This window comes from Monopterus albus, unplaced genomic scaffold (genome assembly GCF_001952655.1).
Source record: "Monopterus albus unplaced genomic scaffold, M_albus_1.0 scaffold428.1, whole genome shotgun sequence".
In the NCBI taxonomy this organism is placed as follows: domain Eukaryota; kingdom Metazoa; phylum Chordata; class Actinopteri; order Synbranchiformes; family Synbranchidae; genus Monopterus; species Monopterus albus.
In genome coordinates, this window is record NW_018128308.1 from 169,702 (window position 1) to 186,295 (window position 16,594).

The following is a 16,594-nucleotide window of genomic DNA, read 5'->3' on the forward strand; positions in this document are numbered from 1 at the left end:
TGCTGAACCTTTAGCTAACTGCACGACTTGTCCTCTCCTGTATCCTCTGACTGTAGTTTCCTTGTGATTCCTGGAGCGTGATCTGTAAAAGATAATTCATAAACCACTCTTCTTGTCTTCTTTGATCATGTCCCATTAAAAAAGCCTTAGTTTCGTCTGAATCCCTAAGTCCTCATAACCTTCTTGAACTCTTGTCTTGGTCCTCTTACATCCTTAATTCTTCGCTCTGGGGTTATCGACAAGGATGCCCTTTGCAGCCCACTCAGCTGTGGGCGTCCTTGAACCCTGCTGTACCTTGCCTCCTGATTCCTAATGGTAGTAGGTGTTTACCTCCCTTATTTATTCCCTCTCGTCTTGTCTTCTCCTCCCTCTTTATGGTCCTCTTGTCTTCTTTTGTCCTGTTCCCTTGTGTCCTCGTCTACTCTAGTAGCATCTCAGTGATACTGCCCTGCCTTAACAGCTTCAGTTCTGAAAGCTCATGAATGTATCATCCTGCCATCACCTCCAGTGCTGGGATGCAGCTCCACAAACTGTGACCTAGTGCTGACAGAGGCCCAGGGGGAAATCACCTCACCCTGCTACCCTCAGAAATACCCGAATTCACAGGCCTGTAAGTGGATCATGCAGGCCCCCACTGGCTTCATCGTCCAACTCTCCTTCCTGGACTTTGACCTGGAGGAGGCGTCGGGCTGCATCTATGACCGGGTCTCGGTGAACACAGGCAACGCCGACATTAAGTTCTGCGGCCCAACAGCCGATGGGCTGACACTGAACTCGACGGGGAACGTGATGGAGCTGTCCTTTACCTCGGACTTCAGCGTGCAGAAGAAGGGGTTCAGAGTTAGCTTCCGACACGGTAGGTCCAGGCTGAAACCTGCTCCCCACGTCTGTGTAGACGCAAAGCTTTAACTCTTTCTCTTCTGTCAGGAATCAGCTAGGACTCATTACTGCTGAGAATGATGCACATAATGAATGGTAGCATTAGTACTGCAGCTGTTAAAAATTGTTTAGTTAAATCTCAGATCTCAGCTTTGTTTGGTGAGGTTGAATAGGGGGGTTTGGTTAACACGCAATGCCGGTGATAAAGTCAGCTCTGATGAGGTGATCATGTTGCTCTGGATGTGGAAATGGACAATGCTCCACCGGTACAATGTAACCCGAGGAGGTTCTAGGCCTTTGTCAAACTGTGTCGTTGTCTGTGTGTTTAGCCAAGAAGGCTCCAAACGCCCGAATGTGTTCTTGCCCCTCCTGTTATATTGAAGGTGTGTTTGCGAGCTGACCTGTAGACATGGGTCCTCTCTAGTACATTCAAATCTTTCAACTGTTACTGTGCCACCAATTTTTTGAAAAGGTTTTAAATTTATTGACGTTCTAATTTCACTGTCCAGGTTTCAAACAGTGGTCCAGCTATCCAGATAACATCAGGTATGTTCGTAGATGTGAGTGTGTTTGCCGTAGGAGACCACGGTCAGGCCGCTGTCTCACTGGGCTTTTGGTGCAGGTGTCTCCATGACATTTAGAACAAAGGTGACGATTCCATGTGGAGGATAAATCAAGAACTTGGAGCTTTAATTTGTCTGAAGCTAAACATCATGTTTTATTGGACAGTTTAAAGTTGTCGAACAGTGTAGACTGTTTGACTTTAATCGTTACAGAGGTCGATCAGTCAGTTGTTTACCTTGTTAGTGTGTAGCTTGTTGTGCAGCCCTTCACTTCCCTAATGGAGTCACTACAGCCGTAACTGAAGTGTGGCACCACAGGGAGGCGGTCCAGGTTTGACCGGGCCACTCTGACGCCAATGTTTGCTGCGCGTCTGTGTGTCTGTGCCTTTCTGCACATGTGCAAGTGTGAGCAGTTTGTCCAGTGCGCGCTAGCTGTTAGGATTTGGTGCTCGGCCAGCAGCTCCAGTCCAAGTCGTTCTGCTGGGAACATAAGAACAGATCAGTCAGTACATGTGGACAACGTGGGTTATAACGTGTGCAGAATAATATCTAATGTGCCATGTGGTGGGTGTTGAACCCTAAACCCTGCCGGTGTCAGAGCTGTGACCATCTCTACAGACTGAGATTGATTATTAAAAATGTTTCTGTACAGTCATATTCAACTGTCAGTTAAAAATTACATTCAGATAATTAGTTGGAATAACGCTGAATAAGAAGATGTGTTAACTTTCCTTCTTGTGATTTCACTCCTGCTCCTGTGCTTTGTTTCCTCCTTTCTTCCTTTTTGTTTCCTTCCACTTCATGTTCTGCCTTTGATACTTTTCTCACCTTAATCTTGTTACTTTCTTCTTCTGATCCTATTTCATCCTTTCCATTTCCTTTCTTTTCATATTCCCACTTTTGACTCTGCCTTTCATTTCCTTCTTGTCCTTCTTATACCTAATCTCATCACACTTCCTCACTACTTCCTCCTCGTCTGCATTTTTGCCCACACGTTTTATTCATTCCTTATCTCTCTTCGTGCTTTCCTGTTTTCTTCCACCTCTTTCCTTCTTCCCAACTTGTTTTCCTTGTTTTTTGCTCACACTTCTCACTTTGTTCTCCTCTGTCTGTTTCCTTTTCTGTCTTTCTGCGCTTCCTTCCTTCCTACCTTATTCTCTTTTTCTTTATTCTTCTTCTTGTGTTACTTCCATTCCTCTACCACTCTCCACACATTGCTTCCATTGCTGTTTTTCAGTCGCTGTGGCCCTGAGGAACCAGAAAGTCAGCGTATCCAGTGACAACGGAAAGGTTACAGAGGTCGCCGGCTCTGTTTCCATCCCGACGCTCAGTCACCTGACCCTGTGCTTTGAGGTGCAACGCCGCAGCCTGAAGCAGGTATCACACACACAAATAAACAAGCAGACAAAGTGGCTGATGAAGCTACAGGATGTGTTGTTGACTGCAAACATCAGCAAGTTGAGGTGAAGTTACAGCAGAACACACAAAACGTGGTGTGACTCTGAAAAGCTGCAGTAGTAAGAGTGTGCTGTAGTTACTGCAGGTCAGCAGTGGAGTCTGATGCTCAGTGTTCCTTGTTCCTGAACAGACCGAGTGGCTCTTCACATACTCGGACACTAACAACAAGACAGCGCTGAGTCTGGGCTTCGATCAGGGCGACATGAAGCTGACTGTCAGCGGAGTGGACTGTTCCATCAGCTCCATCATCTCCGCTACCGACTTCACTTCCTTCATGAAGCCTTTCTGTGTGCTCTGGACGGCATCAACCAGGAAGGTGGCGGTTTATTTCAGTGGAAGGTACTGGTACAAGACCTGCTACACCGCCAGTGGGCACCCTGTACCTGCAGGTGGACGGTTCCGGTTGGGAGGTGAGCTGGCGTTTGGATGTTCAGTGTTTAACTTTTACTGTGGTCTCTGACATTGTTGCTGCTTCTTCGATTGTTCAGTCTATGAATTAGATTAGCCAGTAGTCAGAAAATGACTTGGTCAATGAATCATTTGAGTTTCACTCATGCAAATGTTATATAGTATTAAATGTATTACAGTGTGATGGGCATTACTCACAGATTCCTGAAATTGTACAGACCAAATTTATCAAGAAAATAATTTACGGATTATTCAGTAATAAAAAGCTGCACTGGGGCTTCTGTCACTAAATCACTTTGACAGACACTTGTTGATCTAGTTACAGTCTCAAACCATAAAGTTTATGGTCATTAAGACAAAGAGACAAGAAATAAATGGTATTTCATATTAGTCCATCCAACAGATGTCCAAGTGTTTCAGTCTAGATCAAAGCAGTGTCCGACCAGTCAACCAGCTGACAGTCTGACGTCTCCATGCACGGATGAAAAGCTGATGGAAATGAATCCAGCATCAAATTGGTCCTGTTAACTGATCTGCAACATTGCTACTACAAAGAACTGCAGATATTAAAAGGCTAAATATAATCTGTGATAGTAGAAGAATGTCCATAATCTAACATGCGATTCCCGTGCGATGTTCAGGGCGTCAGAGTTTCGATGGGAACATCTACAACCTGCGGCTGTGGGACTACGCCATGACGATAGAGCAGCTCAACGAGCTGACCTGTGACACAATGGGAAACATCATCGACTGGGACAACAGCCACTGGACCATCCCGCCCACTCTGGCCCAGACCGACGCCACACTCAGCTGCAGTGAGTACAGTAGAAATTCACAGTGTGCCACAAATACGCCCAGGAGTCAAACTGTGGATTCATCTGCAGCATGGGTGGTATTTCCTCATGTTTGCTTCATTAAAAGCAGATGTTTTAGGAAACGGCTTTTAAAAAATGAAACCAAACTTTTGTGAGTTGTTTACATCTTCAGATTACTGTATTGTACTATGCAGAAACATAAAGTACTTCATGATTCAGGCTGTTTGCAATCAGAGAGGAGAACTACAACCAGACTTCAGTCAGATTTTGATACATTTTGGCTGCAGGTGGTCACTTAATCAGTTTGGCTACAGATAAACATGGAATTGTCTTTAAATGCATTTAAATCTGCGTATTTATTGTAAGACTTTTGCAGTAATTACGAGGACATTGGCATCAAAAATGCATTATGCATGCACACCATCTAAACTGCCTCAGGCGCACTCAGAATCTGAACCACAATTACATAATCAGCCAGTTTCTCATCATATTTAAGTATTAACCATGAAGGAGAGTACAAGGGTACATTGTGTGTGTGTGTGTGTGTGTGTGTTTGTGTTTGTGTGCAGAGTGTAGTACCTCTTATTTAAAAGCTCTGTAATGTGTGTAGCCACAGAAAGTTGGCCACAGTGGTTTCAGTGTAAATCCTGCCAATGCTGTGCCCCAGAGAACAGGCCTCTATATATATGTGTGTGTGTGTGTGTGTGTGTGTGTGTGTGTGTGTGCGTGCTTGTGTGCAGGCTTGTGGCTTTTCGTGAAATGCATGATTCTGCATTTAGTTTCCTGATTCTCCTGAACACATGCTCAGAGTGAAGGGCCCACAGTGGGGAGCTCACTTTGACGTTTCTTTCTGTCCATGAAATGTTTTCTGCTGTGTCTTGTTTTTGTTTTGCAAAAAAAAGACAATAACAACATGATGTCAGTTTTAACAAAGCAAAAGGAAATATGAATTACAAGAAAAAGGTCTAGTTACACAAGCTGTAACATAAAGAAAAGATAAAACATAAAATAACAGACATGATGAGTACGCATGTACGAATGATGTAGAATTTTTTTTTTTTTGTTTACAGTGAAACTGAAGTGAGAAACATGCTATAGGTCATAGCTGGAGACTGCAGGTCAGGTCCTGTCTGCACATGCTGCACTTTGTACTTTCTCAGTCAGGGATCCATCTAATTCCTAGACCTCTATGTTGTGCTGTCTGGCTGCGTTCAGCCAGTTTTTACACTATGGCTGACTACTCATGTTCTGCCTGCGTAGCTGACAGTTTGACCTCGTCTTGTTGTAAGCCGCTGGGAGGCCTCAGCTGTCTGTCACTGTCCGATTTTGCAGCCATAATTAACCGATCGCTTCATTGACTAACTGACCTCTGATCAATGTGATGTCTCTAAAATTTGTATGTGATGTTTTTGTCCTAAAGTGATCAACCAGACAGGTTTTTATGAACTGGTTCCCACTAATCTGTCTTTCTCTTCACAGTCTGCTACCCTCATTGCATTCACTTAACTACTGCTGCGCCAACTAGTGGTGAGTGCTGCTAATGCCTGCTTATGTGTTTGCATATCTGTGTGTGTGTGTGTGCGCGCGTTCCTGAAGTATGTATAAACTGGCTTTTGCTAACTGAGCTTTGATGCATGGAGGAGAACGTGCAGTCGTCTCTTTTAAGGGGTCGTTCACTTATCACGTCTAAAAACACGTACACAGAGATCTGCTGATCAGACGTCAGAAACGGTCCAACATCACCAGCAGCTGGGTCCCATCACAGGCCAGCATGGAGACACAGTACACGTGGTCAGTAGGCGTCGTGTGCACAGACACAGAGAAGACCATCTGAGAAACAACCTAAGTGTTGTCTTTAAATGGAGGTCTGCAGAGCTCCGTACAGGTGAGGTAACGGTCGAAGCCTGTGGTGTTTCAACAAGTTTTTACAGCCTCAGATCTCCTAAACACACACATTTTCCATTCTTCAATAATGGAGGTTTTATAGCTGCTGGCTGAGGGACCATTGTTTCTCTCTGGATTTCAGGTTTACACTTTTACTGTGTTTAATGGAATACAGTCTCGGTGCCGTGTGCAGCTTGGCCAGCGTCCTGTAATGTTCACATTTGGTTTGAACTGAGAGAGATCATAACTAACCTGGGATGAAAAGGAGGAAAAATTACACCCATAGAAAACCAACTTTGCTGCATTAAATGTGGGGTCGCTAGTTTTATTTTATTACAGTGCCTGGTAGTGCTCGATATGTGCACAGTGTTATCAAATTAGAATTTTACTAACATATGTATTCAGTGTTGAAAAATCTCTGATATGGACGGTTAGACACTTGAAACTTAAAGCTGTAATCTTCAGTCTCATTTACAACAAATGATTTAGAGATAAAAAGTTAGATCCTCGTGCATCTTTATTAACGGGTTCCCCGACGGCACATGCAGGCGCTCCACCCAACACTTTCCATATAGAGAGGTGCGCTTGATTCTGTTTACCTGGTTCCTTTTCACCGGTGCTCTGGACCATCTGAAGCATTTTTATGTTCTTCGTTGGTCTGGTAATGCGGATGGAGGTAGCTGAGCCCTGTGTGTGTTCAAGTGTGTGTGTGTGTTTGAGCCCTGTGTGTGTTCAAGAGTGTGTGTGTGTGTGAAGAGAAAGCATCTCTACCTGTCCACGCTTCTTTAGGCAAACTGTGTTTTAAAACCACTTTATCTCACTGAACACGCTGCCTGTGCACAGGAACAGACGGCGTGTGCTGGGACCAACAGTGACCTGAATATCACATGCGCGGGACGTACTGCAAGTGTCAGCCATTAGTTTCTATGAAATATGACTTTAACCATGAACCCAGGGGCCAACGTAACAGTTTCTCTCTCTGTGAATAATAAACATGCTTCCCCAGTAATGACAGTGAATTATAGTGGCTGCCTGGTGTCGAGTCATTATATTAATTACAGTGTCATTCATCATTTGCAGTCCCCACGGCTCCACACTAACACAGAGGAAACATAGTGGCTGGAAGAGAAATGTTTTGATTTGCAGCGGATGGGAAATTGTTTTTATTGTACTTTTCAGTCATTTGCATTTTGAGCACTTGAGCTGAAACATTTTTTCTCTTATCGATTGCTGGTTGTTGCTCTGAAATTCAAATAGGCCTAATGAGTATACTTCTTTGCAGAAGTAACAGTAGAAACGTGGACATGTGCGCAGACGTGGTCTGCTACCTGGTGCCGAGTGATTAGTTTCATTGCAGCTCATTGTTGGTTGGTGCTCACGTTCAGCTGTTACAGGGCTCAGCAGAGCAGCTCTCACTTTGCCTGATCGCAGATCCTGGAGGAGAGGGAGAGAGAACAGTACAGTGTACGACCAAAGGTACGTGGACACCTGAACAGGCTCCTGTTCTGCTTTCAGTCTTTGCACCTGATGCTGAACCAGCTGCAGAGATTAGCTCCCCTTCAAAGACCACAGAATCATTGAGGTCCATGGGGACGAGGTCTGGCTCCCAGTTGGCGTCCCATCTCTGTGCAGGCCAGCCAAGTTTTTCTGCACCGAACTGGGAAACCTGTGTCTGTATGAATCTGGTTTGTGCACGGGGGTGTCATCATGTTGAAACAGCGAAGGGACAAACTGTTGAGTCTAAGAACACCAATGTCTAAAATATCACCGGGCAGCATCCAGCAACCAGTCGTAAAAGCAGATGTGTTTTCAGGTGGCACGTATGAGAAATTTAAGAGAATCTGTGGCATTCACCAGTTTTCTGAAAGGACGCAGAAGCTGAGGCAAAAAGAAAAAGGTGAAGACTGAGAGAAAGGCACGAAGAAAAAGTTGGAGGTAGGAATGAAGTTGGAAGTGAAAGACGAAATAGGAGAAGGACAAAGGACGAGAGGTGAAGGAGAAGGAAGTGACAGACGGGTGGGTTACGGGCACAGGCCTCAGCTCTCCTCTGACCCACATGCCGTCCACCATTACTGAATTCCCACTTTGTCACTCGGCCGATCGCTGTGATAATTTGGTGACATTCTCTCAGACACATTCCTTCTGTTCAGTGAGTGTCTGTGCTTTCACCTCTGGCCTGCTCCCTCAGAGAGCCTGTGTGGATCAGGTTCACATTTTGAGGACTCCTTGATGTTTGGCTGTTGCATTGGCACATTTGTTTGCACAGACTGTCCTTGAAAGGAAACACCAGGGGTTTGATCCCTGCCAGCAGCCGGTCCCAGCACAACACACAGTCTCACCAAAGGAAAACTCATGGGAACAGTTCTCAAAGGCAAGATGATTTAGAAATCGGTGACCATTTTACGGACTTATTATGAACTTAGTCAGCCCCGCCTGGCACAAACCTGAACAGTGTGCGTCAGTGTAAAAACCCGAGCCAACGTCCCTGTTTGTTACAGCTGCTGTATTTAATTCCCTGATCATCTGAACTAATGAACCTTTTTGTTTTTAATCTTCCCTCGTCTCCCCGCAGGTTTCTCTCCACCCAGCAACACATCTGTCACAACCAGCTGTGTCTCCCCTGAACTGGGCTGCCCAGGTAGGAAAAACAAAAACACCAGCACTGTCAACACTGACCACACAACTGGTACTAAAACTAAGACCAGACCTTAAAAAGTACAGCTCCTTCTCTTACACAGCAGCACGTCCTCACAGTTTTCTTCTTTTGAATTGTTTTATATTTAAAGGTGTTAGCCAGTGCTAAGGTACGGCCTGCCAGGAAATGACCCCTGGCAGTGTGCCTTGAATTATCCACCAAAGAACACAGGATGTAGAACTAGTGACCTACTGTCAGGAGTGATGTCTAATACCACATGCATGAGAACCCGGTGAAGGTTAGAGCCTTGGCAGCATCAGTTCCATTCACTTCTCAGTCACCCCCAGGTTGACGTGTGTCTCTGTCAGTCAGTGCTGCCTGTGCTTTGTTAAGAAGCCTTCAAAGCCCCAACACCCCCAAGGTTCACCGAACCCCTCAGCCCGCCTGGCTCTGGAACCTGTGGAGAGAGAGAGACCGTGATTTAATAAAACCAAGAGAAGAATGCTTAACCAATTAATCAGCTAACTGAGAAGTCACTTGACAAAAATTATAAAACAGCCCACAGCTTCTCCAGTGCTCAGACTTGCAGATTTTCTCAGTGTTATATCATTGTCAGCTCATTGTCTTTGGGTTATTGATGATTGGCTGGAGAAAGGAAGTGATCTGAAGATTTGCAACTGTTAGTTTTCATAAGTTTTGGACAGTTTGTAGACTAAATTAGTGCTTGATTAATGAAACGTGGGAGGAGAGAACTTTTCTCTGGTTTGTTTTAGGCTTGTGGTCAGATGGAAAAAAGATATTTAAAGTTTGTGCTATGGGTGGGCTGAGGTGGCTCGGGCATCTGTTTCGGATGCCTCCTGGGCGCCTTCCTAGGAAGGTGTTCCAGGCATGTCCCACCGGGAGGAGGCCCCGGGGAAGACCCAGGACACGCTGGAGGGACTATGTCTCTGATGCTATGGGTGTTTTATAGCACATTTTGATGGCTAAAGAATTAATTGATTTACTAGAATAATAACTGATATATTAATCAGTAATGAAAGAGAAAATAGGAGTTTTTAAGTGACGTCTTTCTCTTGAGAATCAAGGATCTGAGGACAAAAGGTGTTGTATGACTGAATCTCTTTGAAGGCTGTGGCTCTATGAATGAAATTCACTTGGCTTGAGGAGAGAAGTCAAATACATGTGGCCCCTCTGGAGGTGTTCACAGTCATCTTACATTTTCGCTGAGGCCTGTTTTGAAGTTGTCCCATGTTTTCTGTCCACTATTTGTGTTAGGAAATGGCACTAAAGTGTTGCCATTGTTTATGTATGTATGTATGTTTATGTAACAACACTGTTAGAAAAAAAGGTCCAAAATGCAGCCTGAAGCGACGTGTCTCTGTTGTACACTTTCACATCGTGTTGCTTCACAACCATTCATCATCCTCTGCCTCTCTGTCTGTCACTACCACCAGCCGCTTCCTCTCCCGCCACCTCATCCACTGACTCCACTAACACCATCCCTGCTACTAATGCCGGCGCCTACGGTAAGCAAGCCTCCTCCTCCTAATTTCCTTCTGACTTCCCTTGTCTTGTGTTTCATCTGTGGCTTCCCATGCCTCCGTTCTTTCTGGTTTCACCTCCTCCTCCACTTCCTATTTCACTCTTTTTGCTTTTATTCCACCTCCTTCCAGCTGCACTTCTGTTTTTTAAAATGCTCATTTATGTTGTTCAGCCTCTGTGCTGGTGATCTTTGATGGGTTTCTTATTTGTCACCTGAAGCCCCCTCTATGTTGCCTCATGTCCTGTAAATGTAGGATTCTTTTAAGGCTTCTCCTGAGAAGACTTCTGAAGACCTCTTTTGAAGGAAGTCAGTTTATCACCAAAAACAATGACCTTCATTGTCTTGTGAAGAGGCTTCAGCTCCTCTGAGGTTCTGCCATGTTTGACCTTTAAGAATCTGCTCAGGGTGATTTTACCTTTCATGCACCTCTGAAAAATAAAACCCTCTATTAATCATTTGTTCACTTCATTATTCCTTCTCCACATTACCTGGGAGAAGCCCTGGCCTGTTGTGTTCAGATGTACATGTTAACTGGATAAATATCATCTACTACTGCAGTCGTTAACCTCTTCATTAGTCGGCGTAGGTAGATTTCTCTGTAAAACAAGCTGAAGGTGGAGACACCATGTACTTGGCACATAGTGTCGTTTCTAACCCAAGTGCGATGGGGGTCTTCTCCATGATCTGCACCTGGCAGCATTAAAACCAGTTTGTCATTCCTCCTGTGATTTGCCATCTCCAGTCCTCCCTCCCTTCATCCCTACCACTAGCATGCCTCTACCCCGGCCATCAGCGGGAGCACAGCCAGCTCACGCTCCTCTGGTTGGGCTTCATCTGCCCTGCTGCTTGGTTGTTTGCGTCAAAGCCTTTCCTGCAAACAAGAACAAAAATGTTCTGGCTGTTTCTGCCCCTAAATGTATCTGACTTCATGATGGAAAAGGCTTAGTTGGCAAAACCAAGTTCAGACCAGCAACAGCCATGCTGTCCATTAAAGGCTTTATCATAATCTTGCCATATTATGATGGTGCATTCATCTCAGTGTGACCTATTGTAAGAGACACTGCTAAGTACTGGCTCTTTGGTTTCAGACAGAGGGAGACAAACACAGCTTCTCACTCAATGTAAACCAAGCAAACCAAAAACAGGAAACCGCTTTTAGGAAATCCAGTTTGGATTCTGAATGTTCTTTAACGGTGATCAGCGCTGGCTAGAGCGGCTGCCTCCCCTGTTGTGGTACTGACAGTTTAATGCCCAGACAACTTCACCTAGCAGAGACTTTTCTGGGTTGGTTTCCTCTCATATGGTACATACATCTACATCACCTGTGTTAGTGTGTACTCCATTACTCGTATTGTGAATCTTCCTATTGTTTCATCTTCTTTTCTTGTGAATCTGTCTTTTCTCTGACATGTCACACTCTTGATTTAAAGAAACCTTGCAATGGCTCATGTGACATAAAGGTGTCAGATGCTTTTTAACCTCCATTGTGTATACCTCTGTTTTATTGCTTTTGTTTATGATCTGTAACCTGACGTCTGGGTCGAAATGTCGTGCCCTGGTGACAGCGAAGGAGACCACTGTGAAATCTCCAACCAAAGCTTCTGCTCCTGCTCCTGCTGTGGTTACTCCTCTGCGCCCTGAACCATTTGCTTCCCAGTCCAGGCCGTTGGATTCAGGTGCAGCTACTCGCCACAGAAGACTCAGGCGTATCTTTGGGTTACCTGCTGCTGGTCCTCCAGCTCCTCCAGCCCCCACCAGCAGACAAACTAGGCCTGCTTACATTGCTCGCCCACCTGGAAGCGCCCCTCTTCATAGGTCTCTTCCATCCAGTCGCTTGAGTCCCCCAGATCGAACCCCTTGCCCCCCACATCCTGCACATCCCCCTCCTGGTCCCGTAGCTGTACCTGAATCCTCTCACCCTAGACCTCCAGCCCCCCTCCCCAGGCCCCCTCGACATCGCACGTTCAAGACCTCCATAGGGTTCATCTCTACCCCTTTAGTCTGGCAGTGGAGGAAGAGGCCAACAGGCGGAAGACGCCCAGCTCCCACCAGAGCCCCATCCAGGACAGCGGGTCACATCACAAAACCTGCTGCGGCACCAACCAAATCCACAGCCAGGCCTACGTACACTACACAAGCAAGTGGCTTCAGACCTGGGTACACACATGCACCTGCGTTGAAAACCTCAAGACACATGTTGGGTTATGCAACTCACATAACTAGTCATTCATATGCATCAGCTCCACCTTCATCACCATCAGACCACTCGCACCAACCAGACTCAAACAAGCAGACCCCTACAGCCACTGTAAAGGAAGCTGGGGTGGAGGCAGTAGCCCTGTCATCATCATCGTCATCGTTGTCATCGTCGTCATCGTCGTCATCGTCATCGCTCAGCAACAGAAAGAACAAACCTGCAGCGCCTCAGCGGTCACTGATAAGCATGAGCGGTCTCAAAAACCAAACAGTTAGCAGGGGGAACTGGACAGAACCAGTGGGTGATGAGAACTCATCAGGCTCCGAGTCGATTACATATGATCTAACTGAGTTTGCAGAGGAAGGTGCTGCTTTCAGCTTGTATGAGTTTGATGCTGCCTACTCCTCGGATGAACCTGCCACCACCTCTCCAGCATTTATCAGCCCCGATGCCAAAGATGAACAGTCGTTGAACAAATCAGATCCTCATGGTACTTTCCTTCCCCTCATACACCCTTTAGCTGCTGCTGAGGGAATAAGCAAACATTCGCTCATCCAAACCCATTTCCACGATGACTCCAACAGCCAACAGAGTGGCTCAGACAGCGAGCTTCCTCTAAGCCGCTCCCAAGACAGATTGATGCCAGGAACAGTTACGTTCATCAGCCAGTCTCACATCCCTTCAGTAACCGTTTCTCAGCCTTCAACAGGAGCTCAGCCTCACCACAGGGTTTCAGACAGCTCTGATCTGAGTGGACAGAAGAGCGGCAAGAGTTCCTCCTCACAAACTCCTTTTCAACAACTGGAAAGACTGACTTTTGCACCAACGCCCTCTCTCCCTTTTCCTTCATTGCCCTCGGTGCAGCTGAGCTCCTCTGCTCTCATTGTGGAGGAAAACTTCCCCCGCCGGATGTTTTCCTCCACAGCTCCACTAGAGGACGACGCAGCACAGATATCTCCTTCACTTTTCTCCTCTCCTTCTCCTGTTTTTGCATCCCCTCTTCACACCCCTCATTACTCCTCATCTACCCTTGTACCATTTAGCACCCCCTCTCCTCCTTCTCCTCCCTTTCTGTCAGCCTCTCCTGCCTTCACTCCCTCTGCTTCATCATCTGTCTCCACCAATACTGTTACTTTCAACAGGTTTCTAACATCCCTGCCCCTTTACTGGTCTGACACCCTGCCTCCTCTCTCATCCTCTCTTCCCCTCTGGTCTGCTACCATTCCTCTTCCACCCCTTGCTGCTCCTCAGCAGCCCTCCCTCCCCCTGCCCTCCTTGTCCCAGCAGGCCGAGCGAAGGCTTTCACTAACAGATGGTGCTGTTGAATCTGCTCGTGTGCCAGAATCCGATGGCGTGAGCAGGAACATTCAGCCTTCTCTGGTGTCTTCAAACTTACGAGGAGACTTTGTGTTGACTTTGTTGCCACTTCCTCTCTTTTCTAAAGCCCCAGCTGAATCTCAGATGCTAGGAGTTGATGGTTCACTGCTCCCTGAATCCCATTTACTCCCTGACAATATATCAGAACCGTCCAGAAGCCACGTGCCTCATCCTGAGACTGATCAGCTCCTTAATGCCCAAACTGGGATGTATTTAGACTCCTCCTCTAGTCAGATCCATCCAATTCCTTCAGTGTTTTTTGTGGAGAATTGGGCATCGGCTTCTGTGACACCAGATTTTCCCCCTCATGTGCAGCCATCTCCGTCACAGTTGGAGTTGCTTGACCCTGAGTTGGAGTCATCTGTGATTTTGTGGCCTTCTCATGCAGCCAGTGTGTCTGTCAGTCAGCTCTTACTTGATTCTGCAAGGGACTGGAGCGACATGTACACTCTGTCAGACAAGTCACATGCAGCGACTGACGTTGGCAGAGATCCACTGAGGCTGCAGCCTGCACTCTCCTATTTACACTCTGTTAACCAGGTGAACACAGACACCACCACTGGTGCTCAGTCTGATTCCAGGGGCTCTCATGCACTCACTGGCTTTGACCATGCATTTAATCATCCCACTTCCTCATTGTTGAATCCATCTGTCGTGGCACCGGCCCAGATGCTGGCACTCCACAGCAGCCCAGGTGCACGGCTCGGCACTGCAGCCCCCCGGCGTGCTACAGGGCTGGATTATACACGCCACTTGGGCTGGACACGAACTAACACTGAAGGCCCCAATGATCTGATCCACACACAGAGTTCAGCACACACGCAGGTGCGCACACGCTCGAGAGAGGTTTTGGATGAGACCGGGGAACTAGAGATGAGTCAGAGGTCATGGCAGGACACAAAAACTGCAGAGGCCCATGTTGATTCTGGGGGGCTGCAACAGCAGTTACCCCACCTGGCTTCTTTTGCTCTTGCTTCCCCTCTCCTTTCACCTTCCATTTTGCCTTCTCCTGCTCTTGCGGCGACCCTCATGCTTCCTTTTCCTTCTCGTCACCTTTCTCCCATCCATCCTGTAGTCCCTCCCTCCATAACCATCTCCTCCCTTCCTCTTTCATCTGTCATCACCCCTTCTCCCTCAGCTCTCCTCACCAGCTGGGTGGCCTTGTCAGAGGCATCTGCCAGCACGACAGAGGCAGAAGCTGGCTCCATGTCGCCCACTCGGCTGACTGCTGGATTCCACCAGTCCCCTCTGGACAGCTATTTACAGTCCACATATAGATCCACCATGGACCCGGTTAGCCAGCCAGCAGAGTCAGAAAATGTTCCTGCGGACAAGGTTTTGCCACTGCTTGCAAACACCTCACAGACAGCAGATGCTTCTGGGTTTGTTGATGGTCCACTATCCTCACATGGGTCTTCAAATAATCAGACTGCAGCAGGCATACAGTCACATCTCTCTGCTTTATTTGACCCTTCCTATGTTGTTCCAAAAATCCTTATTGAGACTGAACCTACCGCTGCTGTGGGACAGACCTCCTCAGCAGTGACCAATGATAGTGTAACTCCAGACGAAGGAGTTAGCCCTGCACAAGCTCAACCTATTGAGACTGCCCAGTTTCTGCTGAAGCGCAGCCTACCGCTGCCCACCCCTTGTCTGAGCCCAGTTACCAGCCTTGGTCTGCAGCATCAACACAGTCTGCTGGTGCTCCACATGTTCCACACCCCCTGTACACTTCTGGCCTTAACAACTCATCTTCCACCCCAGCCTTCAGATCCCCCACTGGCTCATCTGTTGATGGCCCAGACCAAGGTGTCTTTTCCAGACTTGTGGAGCTCCCACCTACAGGGGGCGTCAACCACACTGTAAACACAGCAGCCATAAAATACATCTCCAGGTCAAATGATGCCACTGCTGCAACACCCAGAGACTCTCCCTCAGTGCTGGTTGAAAAGACAAACACAACAAAAGCTAAACATACTTCAACTTTCGCAGAGAATGGATGGATGGATGGATCTCAGGGGAGTGTGACAGGCAGCAAACCAACACCAGGTGTTGACATGAATGCAGGCACATCAGCAAATTCAGATTTAACTATAGCAAAGCCTAGTTTGATCTCCGGCAGTCACAGTGGGAACCAGAGCTCAGCAGTGAACGGGGCCATGAAACCAGACCACGAGGACAGTGTTGCCCACCTTCCCCCAATGTCACCAGTGGTTAGTGATGCTCACTCTTCTCCACCAGCTCCATTCAAAGCAGTCACTGCATCAGCTATCAGTGGTGGCAGCGGTGGCCTCAAAAAGGCTGCGGTGCGCACCACCCCCGGACCCCCAGCCGTGGAGTTATCTGCCAAAACTGCGGTGCCATGCCCATGTAAACAACGCTTTCATTTTACATGTCTGTGTGGACTGTCATCGGGGACCAGTATGTCATGCAGTACAAACAGCCGTAGATGTAGAGAATTTAAAAAACACAATCATCTGTATTTGCAGCAGCATGCCCTGTAAAAAATTCATCATAGTAACTTGTATTAAGTCTTAAAGTCTAATGATTAGCACAGATTATTAGCAGATTACAGTGCACCCTATGTGGCCAAAGATATATGGACACAAACTGGCACTACTGAGCTGGTTTCCTTCCTGTGCAGAAATCCGTGGATTATCCAGTTTACAGTGAAAGGACTTGACTGGTCTGCACAGAGCCTTGACACCAGACACAGCCAGCACCTCTGACCTCTGAGTGGGAGAAATCCTGGCATTAGGTTGAACATCTGGTGGACAGGTGAACGGCTGTAGGCTGTACAGCAGCAGGACAGTGCCCATGGCTGTAACATTCAGC

General features: G+C 47.0%; 1 protein-coding gene across 1 annotated transcript in view; it reads left to right on the top strand.

The window, feature by feature from the left end:
* adgrg6 (adhesion G protein-coupled receptor G6) overlaps positions 1-16,594 on the top strand; it is a 61,802-nt gene that overhangs the window by 15,553 nt on the left and 29,655 nt on the right. Inside the window, 9 exon segments of the mRNA XM_020586880.1 lie at positions 509-856; positions 2,680-2,819; positions 3,031-3,310; positions 3,950-4,123; positions 5,603-5,650; positions 8,580-8,645; positions 10,097-10,168; positions 11,751-15,621; positions 15,882-16,116. Of these exon segments, the coding sequence (XP_020442536.1) occupies positions 509-856; positions 2,680-2,819; positions 3,031-3,310; positions 3,950-4,123; positions 5,603-5,650; positions 8,580-8,645; positions 10,097-10,168; positions 11,751-15,621; positions 15,882-16,116 (5,234 nt within the window).